Source organism: Mycteria americana, chromosome 9 (assembly GCF_035582795.1).
Source record: "Mycteria americana isolate JAX WOST 10 ecotype Jacksonville Zoo and Gardens chromosome 9, USCA_MyAme_1.0, whole genome shotgun sequence".
NCBI classification, from domain to species: domain Eukaryota; kingdom Metazoa; phylum Chordata; class Aves; order Ciconiiformes; family Ciconiidae; genus Mycteria; species Mycteria americana.
The window spans coordinates 32,207,749-32,232,648 of NC_134373.1; the positions used below are offsets into that span (position 1 = coordinate 32,207,749).

Sequence of the window (24,900 nt, forward strand, 5' to 3'; positions counted from 1 at the left end):
TGTCAGAAACCAAGTTCATTTTCCTCCAGAAAAACACACACTATGTACAAATCTCAGATGATTTGGAATCGACTTTCAGTGATTAATTCCTCTCATCCTAAAGCTTGCCTACCTCAAATCTACCTGCACAACAGTCATTTCTGGAGAGTTTTATAAATTGAGCTAATCCTATGAGATAGTTTGATGGCTGACTGTTTGAGTTCCCATTAGCTAATCCACATCAGCTGCTCTTGGAAACATTCTTTGGGGTAACATCATGCCCATGCTTTCAAAGTTACTCAGGCATATATTCAGTTAACAAGTTTTATATGTATTTTGATGACTTCCACTTCTCAGCTGAAACTTAGAGCATTATAGAATTTGGCAGTCCAAGTCGGGATGGTTTGCCCCTTGGCCAATGCAGGGCCATGCCCAAGACTGTTACAATAATCATCTGTTTTCTGTCATTCTGGTACATAATAGCTTAATGCTCACAGAATGTGATCACTTCACAGTTGAGAAGACCATCAGATGTAGGGGTGGGGTTTTTTTCTTTTCTTTTTAAATTAAACATTTTTTCTGTCAGCATCTCATCTTTGTTTTTCATTTATAAGAAGTATTAATGCAATTCCTGCCATTTAACTTTTGCTCATTCTGCAAGCACTCATCCCTCATTTGCATCCAAATTTGGTTCCCCTTTTACTGGAAATTATTTATGTCAAGAAGCTGTCTTTAGAGAACATTGTTTATATTGATGGCACCAGTCCTATATCATTAAAAGCTTCCACACGTTTTGCTTTTGTCCTTCATTTTTGGTCTCTAGCCAGCATTGTGTTTCACGTTTGGTCCTGAGGTGCTGAAAGAAGGCAATTTAAAAAAAAAAAAAAAAAAAGCTTAGTCTTACAAGGTTTACAGCTGTTAGTGACCCATACAGAGTGCTGGACTGAGAACTTTGGGACGCTCTTGAAAACACTGGAACAGTTTCTTTGATGCTCATGACAGCTTACCTCTGACCTTTCAATACAGTAACAAAAAGCCCCTCCCTTTCACTTAGTGCCCTGAAACCAGTTCTTACATAGCCAAGTGGTTCCACCAGGATACTGGTCTGGAATGTCTTTTGGACATTTAACAAGACTAGACTTGTATATTTTGGAAAGTCTTCTATAGTCCTTTATATTTATGTTATGCTTGAAATACAGCAAAATGCTTTCAAATAAACTGTGACTTTGAAAAGCTGCCACAAATATTTCATCACTGTAGACAAGTAAGACATCATACTTCATTTACCTTAGGCAGAAATATATATCTCAGAGAAAGCTGTAGCCTCTCAATTAAGTCTTCACAGAGAGGCTGCTTATTGCAGTGATAACCTTCTTTAAAAGATTAATGTCTAAGAGAGGTCATTCTGAAATAGGAACAAAACCAACCTACAACCTAAAGACAGCATCTCTCATGACTGGAAGAAAAGACTCCTACCTGAAAGCCTTTCTTCCACCTGGTTATATTTTATGGTCCCACTCACACCAGATGGAAGAGTGACAGGAACAAAAGAAACTGGTTTTCCAGAAAGCATCTCCCTTCACTGCTCTGATAAACTGGTTGCAGCAGGGACTCTGACAGGTTTTCAGGTGACTCTAATCTGCTCGTCCAATGATCAATGAATGACTACAGTAATCGGATTGTAAGGGCTACAGGTTTCCCAACATAGCTAACACTTATGCTGGGGAGGCTGCACTAAAAAAAAAAGTATGAACAGAAAGTGGTGGGGGAGAAGGAACAGATGTGAAGTCAGGAAAGTGCACTGCTGGCAGGGAGGGAGAAATGACGTCAAGGGCCAATGAACAGGAGCAGCAGTATTTGCTGAACAGTGTTTGCTCACCGAGGGAGGCAGTATCAGGCCTCGATTCAAAAAAGCAGTGTGCAGAAGACAAGCATCAGCAAAATGGGTGGCTGCAGAGCGTTAGAGCCCACAAAAGTACCCTGGCTGCAAGCCTGTGCTGCTGCTATTGCTACCCATGCTTCATGCCCTCCCTCTTGAAATCGATCGGTGATGCTGCTGCCTGGTGGGAGGAGGCTGGAGAACTCTCAAGGAGCCTGCAGTGGGTCAGATATTTTGTTTGTAATCTACCGCAGAACTGCAAGAGAGAAGGACATTCTCCTAGGAGTCAGCCCTCATGTAACAAGCCCTCCAGCTTGATACCATACCTAGAGAAAGCTGGAAAAAGCAATTAACTGCCTCTCTTACTTGCAGAGTCCATTTGCAAAAGAACAACAGCTTCCTACACACAGTATTAATTTGGTTTGGCACAACAGTAGATTGAGCCCATCATATGTCCCATCCCTATTCCCACTCTCCTTCCAGCCTGTACTCTTGTGTAGTACACCCAGGTATTGGTGTGAATCTCAGGTGGTTAAATATCCCTTTGACACATCTTTTCTACAGGTGGATCTGACCTATAATTCCGTGTCAGTGATTAGTTAACTGACAGAGACAAGCACACATCAGAAGGCTTATCCCAGGTATGAGGCAGACCTGAAGAACAGTCACTATGCCTGGGAGCCAGCCTTACCTTCTGGCTGTACCAGTTGTTCCCACTAGTTGTCTTGCCTACACACTCTGATTGTCACAGCTACAGCAAAGCACTAACACTACTCACTATAGGTGCATCCACAGTTGATTAACTTCTCCTCACCTCAGTTTCCCATTCATAAAAGACTGATTAAAATGTTCAGCCACCCTGATAAAAAGCTATTTAATATTAATATTAAACTTCAGTATCTACAATCACTGTCAGTATATAATCACTGTATATTTCAGGTGACCTGAATGTACCCTGCATATCCCTGTTAAGGAGCTGTTTGGTTTTTTTAAATGGGATGACCGGTGTATTTAAGAAATGGCTTGTATACTTATTTTCATATCACAAAACAACAAGAAAATTGCAATATTAAATGGGAACATCAACCCAATTGCCTAGTTTGCACATACAATAAGAGAAAAAACTCAGTCATGCACACATTGTTTAAAAGCTTCTAAAAAAAATTTGTGCATCAGCTCAAAAGCCTTCCAAATTCTGATTTTCCTGTGTGTAGAAAATTATGTGGAAGTTTAAAGGAAAAAAATTCTAACATTTGCAGAGCAGCAAATGGTACCATTTCAGGAACGTCTATCATTGAATGTTTGAGTAACCTGGAGCATGTTTCTCACCTCTCAGGTTTTCTTGCATTAGACTAATTAATCTAGCATTTTATCCAGTGCACCCCACTCACTGGAGAGTTCAGTTAGAAAAAGTTCTCATGGTGAAGACATTTGTTAGGCTGGTTTTTCAAAGAAGTGCTGCTCATTCTCTGTAGTTCATCTCTACCTGTATTTCAGCTGTAAGAAATCTCTGTCACAGGGAAGATGGCTGTCAGGATTCAATTTAGTCTACTTAGTGTTTTACAAGGCCAAAATTAGCTTCACCTTGATTAACTTAGTTTCTCCACAGACTACCTAATGGATCTATCCCAATTACTCAGCCTCCAGATCACTTACCTAAGTGATCTGAAGATATTTTCTTGTCTTAAATAAGCAGAAGACTGATTAGTTTGAATTTTTTAAGAGCATTGCATTTCTTATGCCCCATTCATACGAAGTGTGGGACTTTTTTGACACAGTGCCAAAAGCCTCCTACAAGCAGCTAAGTACCTTCAGCATTTTTCATACACAGCCAAGGAAGGACTGAGGTTGCTCAGTGCTAGGCAGAATCTATCCTGCTTAATAATAAGGAAGCAAAAGACAACCATAAATGAATCTGAGACTGATGACTTAGAAGGAATGCTATGCCACAATAAGCCTAGCTCGTTATCCACAGCCCAATGCAAAGCATACTGAAAGTACTGGAAAAAATCCCCGCCTTGCGTTTAACAGGACTTGGAGCAGTAGCCCTTTATGGGGCAAAGGGCCTTTAAAGTGTTGTTTCCTACAATAATCCCACAAAAGGAAATTTCCTTTGACAAAAACAAAGCAACAGATCTTCTAAAGGACAAAGAATGTACAAAAGATGATCAGAAAACATAATATGTGGCCAGATAACACCTGTAATCTACTAGCAGGTTTAAGTATCATCTTGTGCTATAATTCAAACATGAGGCTTATGTTGTGGTTGGTTTTTTTTTCCTTTGAACAGTTTGTCACTGACTATCCTTGCTGCCAGTATGGGACTTTTCTGAGTTATCTGTGAGCTTAATTTAATTTAGAAGGCAGAGCTTTTTGCCTTTGAAAAATAAAATCGAGTTTTTCTATTAAGACAGGCAATTTGCTCCAGGTAGTTTCCCCAAGGATCACAGCAGATATGCCCCTCCTTGAGACCCTTGCTGCGTTAGAATAGCAAAGCCAAAAATGGCAGTATGAAGTGAAATGTAGACTCAGACAGACTCAGAGATGTGTCCAAGGACCACAGTAGCAAGTTAAGGAAAAGCTGAATTCTGACACTGGTCTGATACTGATGATATGCCAAGAACATCCATTCCTTCTTAGATTAAATACAAATTACTTATCACATACAAAAGCAAAATATTTCTCTAGCGATGAATGAACAAACTGAGCACTGCATGAAACCTGAAAACCTTAAATCATCTTGGGGACAAAAAGGAACTGGAGAGAGACGGGTTACAATTCAGAAACAGTTTTTACAGACTTTATTCCAAAAATCAGTGTCTGGTCAGGAGAGGATTTTTGAAGTTTTCTCTCTTTCTGCACGTACACTGGTTTCCTGCTGTAATTTGTCTGCAAAAGCTGAGCATTTAGAGAAGCCTTAGCAGCAGCATTCAGAGTCTCAGAGAACTCTAATGCCAATAAGCATTTGCTAGAGGGTCTGATGGAAAAAATATATGAACAGATAAGAGATTTGGAAATCATGATTTTAAATTTGGTACTATTTTTGGCAGGCAAATCCACATTGATCTGAGTCTTGGGGAAAGTTACTGTAATCCTCATGGCAACAGGGACATAATGAGTTCTAGGGAGGAAGTGGAGGGGACAGCTAAAGCTGTAAAAATGTTGAACATGTGGCTTTACAGCCTGTCACGCATGTTCTTGATTCTGCTGTTGTTCTTCCCCCCACACTCCATGACTCCCAGAAAATAGAAGGGATGCAAAACAGAGGAACTAACTCCCCATAATAGTGGCAATGCAGCTTTCTAGCCCCGGACCAGCTAAAGTACAGGAGCAATCCAACTCAGTGCAACAGCGACTATGTAGCCTGAAATAGCTCAGCAGAGTACAGAAACCTAGGGAAAGGCTAGGTCACTATTGCTCCCACGTTAGCATTGTATGTCAACCCTAAAATAACTCAGAAATGGTTAGTAAGAGAGGGGCTGTCTTTTTTGGTTCTGTGTCCCAGTGAAGAATCAGCCGGTCCCATGTCAAAGACAGCTCCCCTGGGGTGGAGGGCTCTTGATTGGCCCTTAGCTAATGCAGATGAAATACTTCAGAGAAATTATAAATGACAGCTTTGAGAACAGATTAGTTTCAGGCTTATTTTAAATCAACGTTTTCCTCCTTTGTGTCTTTCTTCAGGGGGGGAGGGGGAGGACAGGAAGGGGATGACTGCATTTCCAATTTGGTAATCAAGAAATTAACACATAGGTTTAGCACAATTACTTTGTTTTCATTTTAAGCTTGTCTAGGGTTTTAAGTGGATTCATACAGACAGAATAGGGGCAGGCATATCACTGAAGTGCTGTAGAAAACACCATAGAACATTGGCAAACGAAGACAAATCTTGGGATCCCAGGGATCAGGGTACATTTCCCACCAAGCTGTGTGTACGAATTTGGGGCAGGTATTATGTGGTCATAGACAAACTGAATAGTTCCCTTGGCAGCTGTCACTCAGCAGGCTGTTGGACAGGCAGTGCCAAACTATTATAACTTTGGGAAAAAATCATTTGCAGATGACAAATACCAAATACAGGCTTGATTGTAGAAGGAGGGGGAGTCTGAAGGAGGGGGCTGATCATGTCCAGGCCATAAAATTAAACACCTGTATAAACTGATGCCAGGTGAGATTATAAGAATAAAGACCATAATACTGATTGATACTACCTCACTGTTCAATTTATCCATAGGATTCTGTCATTTCTTGTCTTCATTGCGATCTCTGGTCTTTTAGACTGTGTTTGTTCAGATCCTAATGCAGAATTATGGCTTTCACGGACAAATCAGCTGTGTCAAATCAGCATTGAGGGTACCAAATTATTGATATTTGCAAAGAGGGTGCTCTCATATTTCAGAGACAACGGCTCACCTCAGTTGCTTACTACAATGTTCTTCTAGTACTTTCACTACCAAAATTCGGCTTACTTAGAGATATACTCCTCCCAATTACCTGATAAATACCTCTTCAGAATTACCCCTGATAAATCATGGTAGCAGAACAATAATATTGGCATTTGCTATCATAATTGCAGTCCCTGGCACTGATCTCTGTGCTCTGCCTTTCAAGAGAAAGGGGCAGTATCTGCCTCCTCACCATAACACTCTCTGCCTGATGGGTGATGCTGGTGATACTGCACTTTTCTTTCAGCAGCAACAGTCCTTTCCGACACTGGTACACCTCTTCCAAAACTTAGCCTCACTGCTCTGTACCACACTAAGCCCTTCTTGGTAAGGTCAGAGCATTAATACCTTTTTCTGAAACATGCATATTACTTTACATCTCACAGTCCTTAAGCACTTAAGTTGCACACACCTCCAAGGGGGAAAAAAGGTACCCAGCTGACAACAGCTTAGAAAAAACATGGACTCCACTTACAACCACCCCTGTTAAGGATCCAAGATTTAAAAAAAAAAAGATTATAGCTGATATCATTGCAGTAATTGCAGCAGGCTGAGACATTCACCTTTGACTGTGACCTGAGCACTGCAAGATGCCTGTCCTGTGTTGTTTTCAGCCAGACAGGTATAAATGCCATCATCTTCTGGTAGGGCATCTTGGACAGTCAATGTTGCAATTCCGTCTTCAAAAGTGGAATGGGCATACTGAATTGGCTGGTCTGCAGACAGAAAGGAAGAGAATTGTCTTAATACATCAGCCACAAGTTTCAAAAGTACTTCTTGTTTTCAGTGAAATCTGGATGCCTAACACCAGCCAGGATATTAAAGTGCAGAGCCAAATCCGACTCTCTAGTGCACAGCCACTGCTCTCTAGTGACTACAAACAGCAGCATCCAAGCACAAAACAGAACATGGTTGTCAGATGAATCTTGCCATTAGGTTCACTGGGTGCTACCTTGAGTAGCAGCAAGAGGAGAAAGGTTTATCTTTGTATTTTGAATAGATTATCTTTCAGGTGGATAAGAAAAGAAATGTCTTGCGTGTTTGCTTCAGACATTGTGTCCATCTTGTACTTTGCCTGAAATCAGATATTAGCGTGATTGTCTAGATGTGCAAAAGCTGTTGGGCATGGAGAAGCACTTGAAGTCCTCCATGAAGTACTTTGTAGTGGAAGACATTCCAAGAGAGACAGCAAAATCTACGATGGAGCCAAGAGGCTGATTTACACAAGCAGTCAATCTACACTACGGTACATATAGTCTGGTAACACATAGGTACAGTCTGATCTGTGGTGATGTGACTATTAAAGTAGGTCATTTTAAGAAACTAGTTCCTTGAATTGGTTTGGAACGTGGTTAAATTTTAATGTAGACTGGTTAAAGTTGCCTTGCTATTGTTTCAGGAACAATCTCAGCCTTACTTTCTGAAATGCTTCTGCAATCTGTTTTCCCAATATTAAATAGTTTCCACTACTGACTCATCATTGGTTGCTTTCCCAGTGTATGCAATGTTTAAGAGGGCCTGATATCTGTGCATAAACATCATGCTGGAAAAAGAAATTAGGGTCATCTAAGAGAAGAGGGTGAAACTGCAGAGAAATTGTGCACGACCGAATCAGACATCTGTCACTTGGGAAATCGTGGTCAAAAGGAAAGATCAAAATTGATTTTGTTGCCAAAATAATTTTAAAAGATTAGGACAAAAGCTCTGGGGTTTCTAACAACCAGCTCTGCACTATGAGCAAGATAAATTAAATGACAGGACAGATTTTTCTCTCATCTCTGATTTTCAACACTAGCAAACTCAGAAGGCAGTCATTATCTATGCACTATCTATCTGCATACAAAGGTTAATTCTGAAATACAAACATGTGCCAAAATCAGCATGATCCAACACTTACATATATTATAAAATGTGGTAGATGATCTTGTTCCTTTACTTGTCTTATAACTCACCTCTTTGTTAAGTTAGCAAATTTTCTACCGCATGAAAAACTGGGGTGAACATTTAATCAACTGCCCAGAAGACTCCAATTCTAGAATAAACTCTCTCCACCTTCTTCACAGGTCACGTTCTTATTACCAGTTCCTTTGAGCTCCCTTTCACTCAGTTACACACAGACTGTTGTAACTATTAGGTCCAATCACATATTTTTTGCATGTGGGAATAACGTTATGTTCAAATATGTAAATGCAGAGCTAAAGCTCAAGCAGCCAAAGCTTTCTGTAAGAGGACATGGGGCACTGGACTGCCTTCCTGGTCTGACTGTAGAGTATCTAACCAGACAGGGATCCTGTCTGGGATTCTGACATTGAAACTATTAATGGTGCCTAATGATGCTCTGATGATAACCCTATCAGAAATACACTCAGGTTAAAAGCTGCATCATCAAAACCAGAACATTGCCTTTTTATTTCTGTTGTAAATAAGCAAATGAATAGGGCAAGTGCTCTATGTGGAAAAAGAAAATGTGGTCTCCTTCACCGTGTCCTCAAATTTTGTCAGGGCATTCTCTTTTTCATTCCAGCTCCCAACAAAACTGTGACTATTTTTTAGGACTATTCACAGAATAGTGAATTCACTTACAGAATTGCCTTTTCATCAGACCCCAGAAAACAAACGTAAGTATATCAGCCCTGAGGAATAACCTGCAGCAAGATTCTAAATTATGTCCACTGTACTTATATTTTGATCTAATAAAAACAACTCTCCCAGTAGTGAAATGTTCCCTTCTCCAGAGGCAGAACAGTCAAATCTCCATGACAGCTTGGCAGAAGGAACAATAACAAAAAATACCTTTCTGCTGGCATGTTATGCCAGAAGAAAGGAAATTTTCCCCTGGCCCATTTATTAAAAGCTTTCTGGACAGATCAGAAAGCTATCCTAAAACCAAACACTACTCGGAGAACTGTTATGCTAAAGTCATGGTCATACTGTTTTTAAATTCAGCAGAAAGAGGCTCAATTCAACTTAGGGAAAAAAAAACAAAACACATGGAAAGCAATATGAAAAGGAAGATATTTAAAATACAGTCATATAGGCCTTATTCCTGCAATTTAAAAAGAAGTTACCAATAAAGTATTTAAAGAAGCTAAAGTAAATTGGAGTTACATACTGAAGTATTGTCACAGAGAACACGTGTAAAAAGTTATTTATAAGGCTTTGGTGAGGCCACAACTAAAACACAAGAAGTTTACTTTCAGGGAATTTGCCAGTAAATAGGTGAAAATGCAGAAAGAAACTTAAAATAAAGGGCAGAGTGAGAACAACAGGACAAAAGAACCATTCTGAAAAAGCTGGAAAAAAGCTTTAAATAATTAAAATAGGGAAAAAATATAAGAACGAAACTGAAGATGGTAGAGTTGCAGAGAAGAGTAAGAGCTCGAATAAAATCCATAGTCCAGTCAGGTAGCTCTTATTTGTGCAGTCTCTATGAATATGGAAAAACTACTCATCCTCACAGATGCCAAGAAGTAATTCTAGACAATGCACAGCATACACCATCTATTTTTTGTCTTGGTTAACGTGAAAGAGAGGTCAATCTATATAATGGCTTGGAAAATGTTTTAAATTCGTATGTAGTCACAGCTGGTAAAAACGCTCAGTATCTAAAGTCGTACCTGTATGTAACATTGTGCGAGAAGTTATTGCAAGTCTTTTGGTTCTCAGGTGGTGTGGATTCCTTGGAGATTGTGGGAAGGCAGACTGGACAGCATACAGGCTGTTCAGTATCAAGGGCTGGCCAGCCTAAGAGTGAGACTGTTCTGCTTTTTTCCTATTTTTTATTTGTTTCTCAAAGCAGCCTTCTGTTCATGTTTCTTATGATTTGATACATTGGTCTTTACATTCATTATTTTACCGAGATGTACATACTTTTCTCACTATTCCTTTCAAAAATTAATCCTAGTTTGTTATCATTGTCATGCTTGGAAGAGAATTTGCATTTGATATTTTCTTGTGAACTTTACACATCCTGTCCCCTATGATTTTTATTTCTATGGTGTTCTGTAAAAGTGCTATATTTTGAACAGTAGTGTGATTGCTCTCAGCTGATTGCTTTTTTCTCTGCCACAGCCTATTGGTTGTGAAAGTAAAAAGCTTTATATTCCAAGCATGGACAGCAGATTGTAACACACCTTTTTTTAAAACAAAATTTGTCTACCTGCCTCAAATTCTGTATTGTGAATATACTGTTTTCTTCATATGGCCAGTTCATGAAAGACACCATCATGTCATTTTGCTAAAAGCATTGTTATGTCTGCTTGGAGTAATATGTCAGGACCAGAAACACAACTTTCTCCTTTATTTGATAATGGTTATAAATATGAGAAGTTTGTAGTATCTAGCGAGCTGGTAGACAGGAAGGAAATGTTTGCATTCAAATGGATATCACAATAGCCAATTTGATTCTTAGGTAAAATAATGACCATAGGAGTGTACATGGAATTATGAGCATTAAACTACTGTTTTAATCTGTTCAAGTCTGTATCAAAATGGTATATAAACAGTTATGTATCACAATCAGATGCAAGACAGAAAAGCATTAAACTATAGTGGTATGTTTTAGGAGTCTGGAATGAAAGTAGTGTGCTTATGTCTTTAGAATAATATATGATGTCCCTAATTTTTATTATTATGATAGTTTCTTCTGCTTCTGTTACTCAGACTCATCACTGCCTTTTGATTTAAGAGCAGAGTTAATGCACTGGCTTTCACTTACAGAACCCTAATGGCTTGAAATCCAACTACCTGAAAAAAAACCACCTGCTTTTCCCTCCTTGTGATATTGATCCAATTGCAGTTAGAAGCTTGGATGCAATATGGTTATACCTAAACAGGGGCAGACTCATCTGAGATTAGTGAGAAGAAAGGTCAAGGCAGAACAAACATCCTGAAAAAAGGCAGGGGGGCACAGCACATACTGGAGGCCTACAGAAATATGGTGCTTATTGATCTCTAGGCTGTATTTTTGAGGAGACCATGGTTTTCTGGTTAGCAAAGCAGAACATGGTTACATCAATGGAGACGCTGTATCTGTGCCTGATGAACTGTAACACAGAAAATCATTTGAGACAGGAAGATGCTCAGTATGTGGAAGACATCTAGGTATAACTACATCATTCAATGACTAAGGGAACCCTTTATGAGCAGAGGGTACCCTTGGAACATGAAGATGAAATGACTGACCCTATGGGTCAGAGTTGCTCCTTCTGTGCTGCAAGACACAATTCTTGCATAGCAAAACAGTGATTCTACTCACGTCTGCAAAGGAGGAACTGCAGAGTAGCCTTCAGACAGAGAAACAAATTATTTCCAATAGGAGAGTGTCAGAGCCTTTACTCACATGTTTTGTGTTGTCAATAAAGCAGTGGCCTTTCTATTCTAGCCATGGAGCTATTGGGAAGGGGAACAGACTAGGCTGTGGGAACATAACAATCTCAAGTTCATTTGCCCTCCCACCTTTTTCAGTTATTCCATTTACTCTGAATAGCTACAGAAAAACAGAGATCATATGCAAATAATTAATTTTAAAACAATCCTGGAGGAAACATCTTTATGGCAAAGTAGGCTATTCTTTGTCTTTAAATCACACACACACACATACGCACAAAGATAGATAGCCTGGGAGAGTCTTGTTCACTTGTGTTATCAGGGCAGGGTAGGAGATTATACAGTCTGATAAAAGCAAGAAATATTGTACTTATGCTTTTTTTTAGGCAGCTTTGGGCAAGCGTTAGAATCTCAAGGAATATATTTCTAGTAGAGAAGCAATCAGAAAAGCTGTGATTTTAAGATCTTGGGGACATAGCTGCTAATACCAATTATGACCTGCCCAGCTGATGGAAGAGTGGAATCGGGTATGGGTTTCCTTCCTACTGTAAAGAGTGATATACTGCACCTATTTTGCTTAGAACTTGTTACCCCTGCAGGATCATGATGCCAACCCGTTACTCTCAGAACAGAGGCTAGTGCCAAAGGAGTGGGGGTAGCACAGGATTCAGCATACAGTAGCAACACAGGCTTTGTTGCAGCGTGGTGAAAAGCTGTGTTTGACAAAACCCAGGAAACCCATCGCGTACCATCTTGTCACCAGAGTCCCCTGCTGGGCGTACTGGAAAACTGCAGTAAGACAGAAAACTGCTCAAGAAAACCACCCTTCGTGCATATTATGTGCATATAAACTGATTTTCTTCAAATAGTCTAGTGGATTATGTTACGGTGATTTAGAGTGCTTCGTGCAGTATTCACAGCCTTGCTATGTACTGATCAGAGTGGCATTTGAGACTGTAAGTGCGTGCATGCATGTGTTGCAGACCAGGGGATTTCTTACCATTGAGAAGCCATGTGATCTGAGGCACAGGTACGCCTCCTACACAGCACTGCAGCACAAAGTCTTGCCCTTCACTCACAGTGCATCCTTTCAAGACACTGGAAAAGCACGGAGCAACCTCTTGAACTTTAGGCCCTTTAAAACCAAGATGAAAACAGTTCCTTTAACCCAAATTGAAAAAATTACCTTTACCACTTAGTGACTTTTTCTAGGTATGCTTAGGTGACATGGCTGGGCTAACAGATTCATCCCATGCAAACAAGGAAAAAAAAACCAAACCCAAAACCATGGTGAATTGTTTTATTGGGAAATAGAAATCATTTTGAGCAATGGACTGATATAAAGAAGCGGTCCTTCTGTAATCTACAATGCAGGCGTTGCCAGCCCTCAAGCTACATCTTAGGTGGTGGTCTTCTATGCCAGAATCCACCATTTGCAGCCAATCACTAGAAGTGTATGCGACATATTACCAGAGAGCTCAGCGCAAAGAACAGGAAGGATAATTCTTCTCTCTTCTTGTCTGTCTTCTCCCAGTCCCTCTCCCAAACTTCCCCTGACTGGCAGTGAAACAGGGTGACTTAAGGATGCAGTTTACAGGTCTCTCATGAGACAGAAAGAGAGTATCTTGGGCATCCTGGTTTAGCCTTGGGCATAGCAAATAGAGAAATGTGGCATAAACATGATCATAGCTCCAGGACAAAACCTAAAACCAGGTGAAAAGGTTAGAATTGAGGACAGGATTTGCTAAGAGGCCAAAAATCTTTCAACCAGACCAGTAAGACAGTGCCTTCAAGCTCAAAATAATTTGTCACTGGGAAGCGTACTTGAATTTAGCAGAATTCAATTCTCACTCCTTCACTTTTCTTCTTATTTGCTTTACTGCACAGGATTGGTTTGTGCTCGCAAAACATTTCAGATATGCAGTGTCCAATAGAAATGCTAAGCAACTCCAACAGAACTGAATGCAGAACAACAACAATAAAATCTTTGGCAACCTGTATTAAATATAAGCATTAATAGAAAACCTCAGTGGAGAACAGGCCTCCCTGTGTACAAAACATTCAATGAGATGGTTTTAGCTATACAAACAACGAAAACAAAAGGTCAGAAGGGAAACTGATGCAGAAAGTGGCTTGCCAGCTATCCCACACCACATTATTCACAGAGCTAGGAATCAGAATTAACCTGGATTGAGAAGTTGTAACAGGAATTTTGTAGTCATCACCCTCTGACAGCTTAGAAAAGCCCAGCCACAGTTTTCAAAGTGCAGATGGGCTCACAAGAACTTACTTACTTCTGACAGTTAACAACCAGCTGGTGGAAGTCTGGCCTTTGGGGTTGAAAGCTGCACAGCTATAAGATCCGCTGTCCCCCAAGCAGGCTTTCTTTAACCATAGGCAATGAATTCCATCTTCTTCATATATTTGGACATCTTCTCCAGCTTCAATAGGTTCACCCTCTTTGAACCACTCCACATCAGGTTTTGGTTTCCCTGAAACTAGAAAATCAGGTATTTGACTTTTTATGAATAGGTATTCCCCTTAGTGTAATTCCATTATTTGCTTTAGTGTAAATTAGGTATAATTTACACTTGCATTATTATATAGACCCTAATGAGCAAGTAATACACAAAACTATCTTCAAAAAGATGGTTTGATATTTCTGATCTTCCAAAAGCTCGTGGCCAGTCCATCTTTTAAAATAACAAATATTTGGTAACTTGAAAAACCCCAAGTACTTCTATCTGAAAATTATTCATCTAAAAGTCACAGACAAAACAAATGCAATGAGATACCAGAGGAGAAAGAAAGAAATTTCTCACCGTTCCTTCCTACCCTGCTAAATCCATTTCTCTGAGCACCCAGCAGTACCTTGCAATCCACGGTACCTACCACTGAGGTTGTTTATTCTGGGACCGTTTAGCCTGGAGAAGAGAAGGCTAAAGGGGGATCTCATCAATGTATATAAATATATGAAGGGAGGGTGTAAAGAAGACAGAGCCAGGCTCTTTTCAGTGGTGTCCAGTGATAGGACCAGAGGCAATGAGCACAAACTGAAACAGAGGAGGTTCTATCTGAACATAAACACTTTTTTACAGTGAGGGTTACTAAGCACTGGCACAGGTTGCCCAGAGAAGTTGTGGAGTCTCCCTCCCTGGAGATATTCAAAAGCCACCTCAACATAGTCCTGGACAACCTGCTTTAGGTGACGCTGCATGAGCAGGGGTGTTGAACCAGATAACCTCCAGAGGTCCCTTCCAACCTCAAACATTCTGTGATTCTGGGTATTTTTTTCCCAGACTAGGGTCCAGGTGTAGGCAAAGCAGGCAGCTTCCTAGGACAGTGAACTTTCAGGGAGCAGAAGCAAAACAGCTGTGGCTTCACTGCCTGCTTTGCCTGTGTCAGAGCTCTAGAAAACCAGATTTGGCTCCTAGTAGTGCTGAGGGAGGTCTGGGCTTCTTGGGGCAGTTGCTATGATGAGCAAAGAGGAGAGGTTAGGAAAGAATGCCAGAAAAGGTCACCCACCCCATCCTTCACCTATTTTCAGCAAACAAGGCCCTCTGCAGCTTCCCCCTTGCTGATATTCCTTCCCAGCTCTACCCATTTCATTATAGCAAGAGTGCTCAGCCCGGGAAGAAGGTACAGACAGTAAAAGATGGCAGGAATATCTGCAACAAAGACACATGATATACTGCAGGAAACCCTTCTGAACAGAGAACATCCAAGGATAGGGGAGTGACTTATCAAGAAGAGGAACCCTTAGCTAGAAGCAGGACCCTACCTGACACAAGTGAGTAGAAATAGGAAAACAAAAAATTCCTTCTTTTTTTTGGGGGGGTGGGGGGGAGAAGCAGTCCCTAAATCTAGCTCCAAATCCATAAAAAATTTGGAAGGGGGCTTACTATTACACCCACAAACGGGGCAAAAAATGGAATGTCCATTGCATACATTGGAAAGCAGGAAATGTCCTTTTTCTGTGAATTCTCTCCACTAGAAACTAGAAGTTATTATTCTGAAAAGATTCTCTTTCCTCCTCAGCAGAGAAAAAGCACATTGGAATCTACAGATGCTTTGTAGTAACCATACAGACCCAGAAGCACGCTTAGCTGACAGCCTGGCAGGTAGAAGCCTCCTTAAGGGTGTAATAGTATTTCCATTGTCCATTGCAACCTGGAAGCAGAGGAGCCTGTGAAAGCAACCCTGCTCACCCTTTGCGGAGAGGATTCTCAGGAAAGAGAGTTTCTCAGATTCCTTATTAAAGTGCACTAGGGACATTCCACTGTAACTTCCCCACAGACACCTTGCCTTTGCATATAAGAGTTTGTGCTTTAGGTCCAAAGCCAAATGAAAAGGCATTCACTGGCTTTAATAAGAACTGAATGATCTCCTTGGTTTCTCTACAATAGGGACTACATTTCCCTACCAAACAGGATCATGAATTAGTTGAACCTTGCAAAGTTTTTGAGATGCTCTGATGGAAAGCAATCCATGTTCTTAGTACTAACACACCTGAAAAATAAACAATTCAAAAAGTGCCAGGATCTTTGGAATATTTTCTCCCCTCCTTACTCTCTGGGCTTGTGATATAAATGGTATTCTTTACTCATGGGTGTCCTGGTTTCGGTTGGGATAGAGTTAATTTTCTCCCTAGTAGCTGGTATAGGATGAGAATAATGTTGATAACACACTGATATTTTAGTTGTTGCTGGGCAGTGCTTACACTGGTCAAGGACTTTTCAGCTTCCCCTGCTCTGCCAGGTGCACAAGAAGCTGGGAGGGGGCACAGCCAAACTGCCCAAAGGGCTGTTCCATACCATATGCCGTCATGCTCAGTATATAAGCTGGGGGGAGTTGGCTGGGGAGCAGCGATTGCTGCTTGGGGATGGGCTGGGCATCAGTCAGTGGGTGGTGAGCAATTGCATTGTGCATCACTTGTTTTGTATACTCTTTTATCATTATTATTATTTTCTCTTCCTTTGCTGTCCTATTAAACTGTCTTTATCTCAGCCCATGGGTTTTACTTTTTTTTTCCCTCTGATTCTCTCCCCCATCCCATCGGGGGGCTGGGGGTGGAGGGTAAGCGAGCGGCCGTGTGGTGCTTAGTTGCCAACTGGAGTTAAACCACAACAATGGGGCAAGAACTATCGAGAAATAAAATAAATTACCATGGTTTTGTTGTAATTTTTTTTTCCCTCCAGAGACACAAAAAAACAATTCTCTCACTTGTGGGAACACTTTAAAGTGCAACTGTTATTTTAAAAAAATATCAGAAAAACACTTCAAAATTATTTTCTACTAAAATTGTAATAAAAAAAGAAGTGTTCCAAATCTACTCCCTGGATTCAGCAAAATGCAGCTCTCATTACTCTTCTGAGAGGTTAAAACCCGGTCAAACTCTGCAGAGCAAACTCTAAACTTTCCTTTTAATTCTGACTTTGTCATTTCAGCTGTTAGGAAACACTCAGATCAGCACTGGGTTGACCAGTGCTGGGGTAAATGAGGGGTAAAAGTAGATGCCACAAGGGAAATGCAGTGCCTGTTTGTAGTTTCTTATCTGATCTTTTTTTTTCGCTCAAGGGCAATATAACTAATTACAGTTCTGGAAAGTGTACCATCCATTCTCTCTTGCACCCTCATATAAGAGGCCCTACAACTACCTCCTAGAAAGAGCGGCATTGATTACATCTAGGGAAACCCCAGATGAGAGAAGGGATGGACACTACGGTATGGAATAACTTGAAAATTTCATTGAGAAGAGTATTGTGGAAACAGCATGAGATTCTGCATCTGTTTCCAAAATGCTTTAGGAGGAGGGCAACTTGCAATGAAGATGGAATTGCTTCCCCGCTTCCACACACAGAAGGGGAACCTGTCTAACGCCAGGGCTCTGATAACTTTCATCCCTTTACCTTTGCTCTTGAATTTAATCTCCTGGCCTTCTGATGCTTCCAGGCTCTGTGGACGGCTCTCAAACTGAGGGGGAATTCCCAGAGGCTCCCTCTTCTCCTCCATTACAGCCTTCCGGGCTCCAGATCTGTTTTCTGCTTCTCTGCTCCTTGGACTGACTTGCCCTGTCAGAGATGGGATTTGTTGAGCTGACATCAGGGGCTGCACAGCCCTTTTCCTGTCTTCACCCTGTCTGGCGAAAGTGGCCTGGGGTTCTGCCTTTGGTTCTGGCTGCAGTTTGACAGCTTGTAGTGTGATGGTGCTTGAAGTTTTCTGCAAGACCTGAGATCCCTTTTTTCCTTCTTTAGGTTCTTGAAGAGACACTGCATTGGCTTCTTCATGCTGTCCCTGCTTACTGTCTTTGGCTTCTCTGGCGATGTAAAAGGTGTCTTTCTTTGCTGACACCCTGTCTTTGGTTTCAACCATGAGTTCAGTGCTGCTGGATTTCAGGTCTTTAGCAATCCCATTGCTAGTTGCCTGTTTGAATTCTGAATTTTCAACGGCTTTAACAGCAAGTGTTGTTGGTTTTGATGGTATGCTGAAGGAAAATGATAAGTTTACAGATATATGACACTGTATAAAGACTAATTATTATTATCAGCAATGATATAAATGTACAAGCCCTTAGCAAGAAGGTGAACTAATTAGCCTTTAGTTTCCTTCACACAGATTAAGAACATGGATGAAAGAGGTGTAGTGAAAAGCTTCATAAAATGTGATCAGTGCTCAAACACTGTCTCAGCTGAGGAGTTTCTGGATACAAATCCACTGCTCAGGTTCTAACATATTTTGTGAGTCAGACACTAACCTTGCATACACTGCTTTAGATAGAGAGCAATTACGTGAGACCCTAGAATGACCATGATGTAACACTACTTCATGCTTTAATAAATTGAGGCCACATATAATTATAGCTCAAAATGCCACATAAAATATTTCCCTAAAGGGAAATGAAAATGTAAATTGTGCAGTGAATTTACTATTTCTAATTATGGTGTCTTGTGATTTAGATGACTTCAAAAGAGGACCGATCAGGAAACGACTAAAGTCTAGGGGAGGGAGAGGGGATGTTGTCAAAAAAAAAATCAATTGACTGGATGTAACAATATCAGCTATGGTTTTATTAGGAAGTTTCTCAGAATTATGACGGATCTGCTGCTCAGTACTTTGGGGGCACAAGAGTAGCTGACTAACTGGGGACTTGAATCTAAGCTTCCTTCACTGAAGTTGACTGCCCTGACCACTAAGCTATTGCCTGTAAAGCACTGTGTCCGTGTCCCACACTTCCAAAGTATTATTCCAAGGCAGAATTGAACACATTTGAAATACGGGAAGTAATTTCTAGCCCAGCTCTGTTTTGCTATACTTACTGCCATTGACTTCATTGACTTATGCTCTCAGGGAGACTCAGGATATTTATTGCGGTACTTTCTTCAGCCAGAGTTAAATGTACTAGAGAAATAATGCCTATAAGATTTGCAGTTACAACTGTAAGATTTTTACATTTTCCCAAATATCTCTTTTTTTTTGTGAATAAATGATGGAAGAGGTTCTGGAGATAAACTGCTCTGGAGAACCTAGTGCATGGGAAGTTCCAGCTGTAGAGCTGCACAGTTTCATTTACACTGAACTCATTTTAAAGTATGTTCCTAAAAATCACACAGACCTGAAAAACAGGGTAGCACAGCATTTTCAGATCCACTTTGCAGTGGACATGGAGTTAGGACAATGTAAACATGCCATTTTGAAATCCCATCCAGGGCATGTGAGAGCAGATAAACACCCTGAAGACTGTAAAGCAACTGGCCTTCATGGAAGTGTCTTACACAGTCAGCTTAGAGCATTTCATTCCCGCATTTCCTATTCATGAAGAAAAGCCATTCTACAATTTTTTTTTTTTTTAATTATAGTCATTTAACTTCAAAAGTCTTGATAAAGCCCTAAAATATGAACTTTTTTGTTTCTTGTTACTTTACCCATACTTTTGTATGTATTTTCGGACAACAGCAAAGACCATGGCCATACCACATTTTGCTTATGACAGCAAAGAAGAACCAGCACAGTACTGACAAGATGCATGCAGGTTTTTGACTCCAAAAAGGAAGTTTGACCAATTGGTACAGAGTATAATTTCTCCTCACATAGTTTTTGTTCAGATGATATAACTCTTTGGCTACATGGGAACAGTGAGCAGAAAGCCATCTAAATGTTGCTTTCCTAAACCAGACCAGAACTCTGTACTTCATAGTGTTGCCACCAGTTCCACCAACTATTTCATAGGAGTCTACCAGGACAGCTGAATTTGGCAGTAAGAGAGAATCTCATTCCAAGTAAACATTTTCTAACTTCCAAATACACACTGACCCAAAAGGATTTATCACTTTGTGAGGAAGGCTCATGCAGTAAATGTCAAAACTAGTGCACTGCAATTAAATATTCTGAGAAAGTACTCAAGTAAAAACATACCATGGTGGCTGAGCATATGTGTCAGTCTTATCTGGACCTGAAATAAAAAAAGAAAAACCAGGTAACTTATGCATACAATACTGTACACAATTCCATAAATTTGAAAGATTTTAAGCAAAGAATATACTTAAGAACCTTCACTCTTCACATTTTCAATCCATTGAAGTCAAGATTAACTATCACCACACCTGAAATTTTATATAGACAACATCAAGCTGCTGAGCTGAAACACAAAGAAAGAGGTCTTGGTCCATTTTGAGACATTGCTGGGTCAACTAAGTTCTCAAGTCCCTTGAGAACTAAGGGTTCTGTGAGCCTCAAAGGCTCCTTGTTAGGGGAGAGATGGAAGGAAGATATTCCAACTGGGAGGCAGCTCATCAAATCTTATGGCAACTCCCCAGAGCTTGTAGAAGTGGAGAAAGACAGACCATCAGTACTACTCCTGAGCATGCCCACAGTGAAACTGCAGCTGTCCTCTGGCTAAAACACAAAAACAAATTAACAGTAGTAAAGACTCCCAAAACCTGAGCCCCCGTGTAAACTTTTACCAACTCATTTGCTGTGTAGCAAGTATTATTGTGTTTAACATGAATAACACAAAAGCTAATGTATCACATTTCTTCACTTTGCAACACCACCTGGAAATCTGGGAACATGGCTGAGCTATATCAATTTGCCAAGGTACCTCATCAGCTGCACTGATATAACTGAGCACATATTTGCCCATAGTCAGTCTTTTAGTTCATATGTATGTAATCCTCCATGCATTCTGCCAAACCTTGGAGTATTTGTTTCTCTTGGGGGCAGCATGAGATAATAAATAGTTGGGAGGAGAGAAATACCACTCTGGATCAAGTACCAACCACAGCCCTCCATTTTTCCCTAGTTAACACTACAGGATGCAGCTTGTTTTCTCCTGGTCAGATCAAAGTTGCATCTATGTTGTTGTCAGCTGTGAGACTAGAGACTACAGTAGACAGACATGTAATAATGAATTTGCAAGATAATGAATTTTGCAAGTCATCAACAAATACTCCATAAAATGCTTTCAGAATCTCTGCCTCAGGGAAAAGACAAAAACATGTGATGGATGATACCCTGATTTCCACTGTGTTTTGCAAGCAAAAATCCACATCTAAATGCTTGGACTTGCCGCACCATTCAGAGTGACCAAAAGAATCTACTTATACACACACAAAAGTTGCAGTGAGAGAGGGAAATAGCCCATTGACCTCACTACAATAAACCTGTCAATAAACAGTAACAGAAATTCTTCACATAAAAATTAAAGCTGAAAAGAGACTGGATGAATGCAGAAGAGGAAGCTGAATAACTATTGCTTGCAGACAAGAAAATGCCCTGCAGCCCTGTCAATTAAAAGAACATTTCCCCCCTCCCTCTCCACTATGGGAACTTGGGGAAAAAAATATAGCTCTTGGAACAAGATTATCTATATATAAGATTGCATGGATTTAAAAGAAAATGTAGTAATTCTGAGCCACTTGATAGTCTGCTAGCATCTTGCAGCAACTCCTACGACCTGATTTAATCGATAATGAAAGAATTAGGTATTATATATTGTGGTTAGGTAAGTGGAATCATCTGATTAGTCAAGTACATTGCAAGAGAGTGCCCTTTTTACTGACCTGTACTAATCCAAGAAAGAATGCTAGCATTATTCAGAGATGTGGTCAGCATCTGAAGCAAACACATACCACAACTGACTTTGTGACCCCAGTTCCGCATCATCTCTCAAGGCAGATGTACCTATTACACAACAGAAAGCTCACCACTTAAGAGAGAGCAAGTAAGGATTAAGTTTCATGTTTAAAAAAAAGGCTTATTGAACAAAATGGCTCTTTCTATAAAACATCAGTTGAATAGGCAACCTGTAGAACCTCCTTCTACAATGGCTTCATCAGATTGGAACTTACCGATCAAAAGTACAGCTTTAAGTGGCAAAGGCTAGCTGTGGTTCTGAGGATCCTAAATGTCAATCCTCTTGTTATCTATATTCTTGATATCTTACAGAGTGACAGCACTGATGTGAACCTAAAAATCTTGCATCAAAAAATTCACTGCTGGGTGCGTATGTAGCCCACTGATCTTATGACTGCAGCTGAAGCCAGCAGCTGTTGATTTAATTCTTTAATTGGGTCCAGTGACTGCTTACCCAATGACTGATGAAATTCCTCTTTAGTGTGGTTGCTGAAGGCTGTATGATTTTGAGGCTGATGCAAAGGGCACCCTAAGAAGCATCAAATTGCAAAATGAACTGTATATGGTAATGCATATATGGAATAGAACATCCTAAATTATTTATACAAGGACATTTATTTCCTTTAAGAGCAGTGAAATAAGGCAGGGTTGCGAGTTGAGAAGGCTGAATCTCATCAAGCTGTTTTTTCTCTCTTACAGTTTAGAGTTATGCTCCTTTACTTTACTTTCCTGGTTCTACAAATATAGATACAATTTTGTTTCCCAAAAGGGAGCTGGTATAAATGTGCATCTAGTGTTGGTACTCAACAAATACAAAATTAATTACCGATTATAATGACAAGTGCAAGGTTTCCATTCGCTGAAATTAAAGACTATGTTCAAAACCTATGGAGGTCAAAATCACAGTAAAAGTGAAAAGTTGGTTTTAAAGAGAGTTGTTACAAAGCATTTGGATAGCCTTTTTCCCATTGAACCAACACAATGTTTTCAGCTGTAGCATGCTCCAAGCTATCACAGTATCATTTAATAAAGAGAGAGGAAGATAATGGGAAAAAGTGAATGCTTATACTGAGAACACAACTGAAGATATTTTAAAGGAATGTCTGTGGTTCACTTGTGCTCTCTCCTGTAAACTCTTTGCTGTACCTTGAACGGTGAGCTCTGCAGACACAGATGCCTTCCCAGCGCTGTTTACCACTGTGCATGTGTAAATTCCTGAATCAGCAAGCTGAGCATTTTGGATTTCCAAGAACTGGATGCCTGTTTTCTCAAACATGTTGAAACGCTCATTTTGCTGCAACTGAATATCACCCTGCAAATATCACAAGACACCATGAGACAGCTAGCTATTGGTAAGGGAAGGGATGCAAGAAATTTTTTGGTAAACATCAGGTCAAAATGCCTTTCTCCTGTCTTTTAGCCAAATTCCTCCTATGAATAATACTCAAACGGTATAAACAAAAAACTGCGTCCAAAAGTTCTATAATTCATATCTGCAGGAGGCTGTTTTTCCCTGCGTTTTGCCACCCACTCATTTCAGTCTGGTTTTGGCTTTTCATTATTTACTATATCCATATTCTTAGAAAAACTTCTTTTCACTGTATGTGGGCTCAAAGCAGTTTTCTGTTCATGTTTGTTCCAGGAAGTCAAACATCACACTTTTAAGCAAAAAATTCCAAGCTGGGGAGTAGTTCTCTATCCCTCAATAGCTCTTTTATGCTGTATCGCTTCAGGAACTGGAAAAAATTCTGCAGAAGCGGACCACATCAGTGGTCAGGTGGGGGTGGCAGAAGGCACTAGGCATACCTTAAGAGAGGCATTGCTGCAACACAGCTTCTTCGCAGTGCTACACTGGAGTTAAATCAAAAGGTATGGCTTTGAGGCAGGAAGAAATGCATGTAGTTCTATGCTCTCTGTTACATAAATTAGATTATCAGATCGACAATTTTTGCCTTTAAATTCTATGAAATAATTGACCAACACCTCATTTGTGAACAAATCAGTGCTTCTGCTTCAGCACCAGCCATTAAAGAGGAGTCCCTTGCTATCAGGCACCACAGCTTTTCCTATCCTAAGTTTAGGAAGGGAAAGGGTACAAATCTACCATTTGTAGGGCTTTGGTCAGTAAACATTTGGGAAACCCTATAGTGTTTTCACACTGTCATTCCTGAAGTCTCTATCAACTTACTGCTATCTGGGTGCTGTAAGTCCTATTTCAATAAAAAAAGCTAGTTCACATCAGGGGTTTGGTGGTGACAGAGTAGAAGCTTCTGTCTTTGCAACTTAACAAGTAAGAAAAGGGGAAAGAAAACAATAAGCGGAGTAAGACATTTACACAAAAGCTTATTCATTGGTTCTCAAAAGTGCAATTTTAATTGTTTATCAAGCTTCCATGCTGTATGGAAGGTGGTCATGTGTTGGCTCTGCACTAACCAGATGTGGTCCAGCAGCCATGTAAGTTCATTTCTATGACGCTGAGGCAGAGCTGAAATACCTACCACTCAGCAGGACCCTGCAGCACCATCCTGATATGACCAGAAGCATTGCAGGCCTGAGCTTGTTTGCAGCTAGCCAAAGCACATGCATGATTACTTGTTAATCCATGCCTTATGAATAGGGATGCAAAAACATGCTTCACAGCAACAACCTGCCAATAAAATTCTGATAAAGAGCAACAGCACATTTGCACTTTACAGAGCATATGAATAATTGAAAGACAGCTTCATGGTGCTCAAAATAGGTGCTAAAATAATATTATGAAAGCCTAAAGAAAACCAATTTAACCAAAAGCAATGGATTAAGGATAAATTCAAGAGAGTGGACTGGGTGTCTGCAGGCCAGCAACGGTATGACTACTGAAACTCTTAACAACACACCTGTGGTGTTTTACAGAATAATATATGCAGACCTGCAAGTGTTGAAATATGTTTTTTAGGGACATAAACATGAACAGAACTCATGGAGCTGCTAATAACAAGAACTTTGCATACTTCATTCATTTGATCAGACAATGAATGCCAGATTATAAAATAACACATTATAGAAGCTGACAATCAATAGCAAAATATATAATATAACCTCTAACAAACTGCAAAAACATGTATGAAGAAGTACCAAAGTGTAGATCCAAGCTGCTGGATT

General features: G+C 40.2%; 1 protein-coding gene across 5 annotated transcripts in view; it reads right to left on the reverse strand.

The window, feature by feature from the left end:
- Window positions 1-24,900, reverse strand: part of MYLK (myosin light chain kinase) — a 223,507-nt gene that overhangs the window by 96,832 nt on the left and 101,775 nt on the right. For 3 of the 5 annotated variants that reach the window (XM_075512682.1, XM_075512681.1, XM_075512679.1), the window contains 6 exons: window positions 22,906-23,071; window positions 20,041-20,077; window positions 17,538-18,112; window positions 13,923-14,126; window positions 12,629-12,763; window positions 6,864-7,016 (listed from right to left, as the gene is read on the reverse strand). In XM_075512682.1, the coding sequence (XP_075368797.1) occupies window positions 6,864-7,016; window positions 12,629-12,763; window positions 13,923-14,126; window positions 17,538-18,112; window positions 20,041-20,077; window positions 22,906-23,071 (1,270 nt within the window). Of the gene's footprint in view, window positions 1-1,455; window positions 1,568-6,863; window positions 7,017-12,628; window positions 12,764-13,922; window positions 14,127-17,537; window positions 18,113-20,040; window positions 20,078-22,905; window positions 23,072-24,900 lie in introns of those variants that run through there. The other 2 variants (XM_075512680.1, XM_075512683.1) reach the window with 2 other exon arrangements.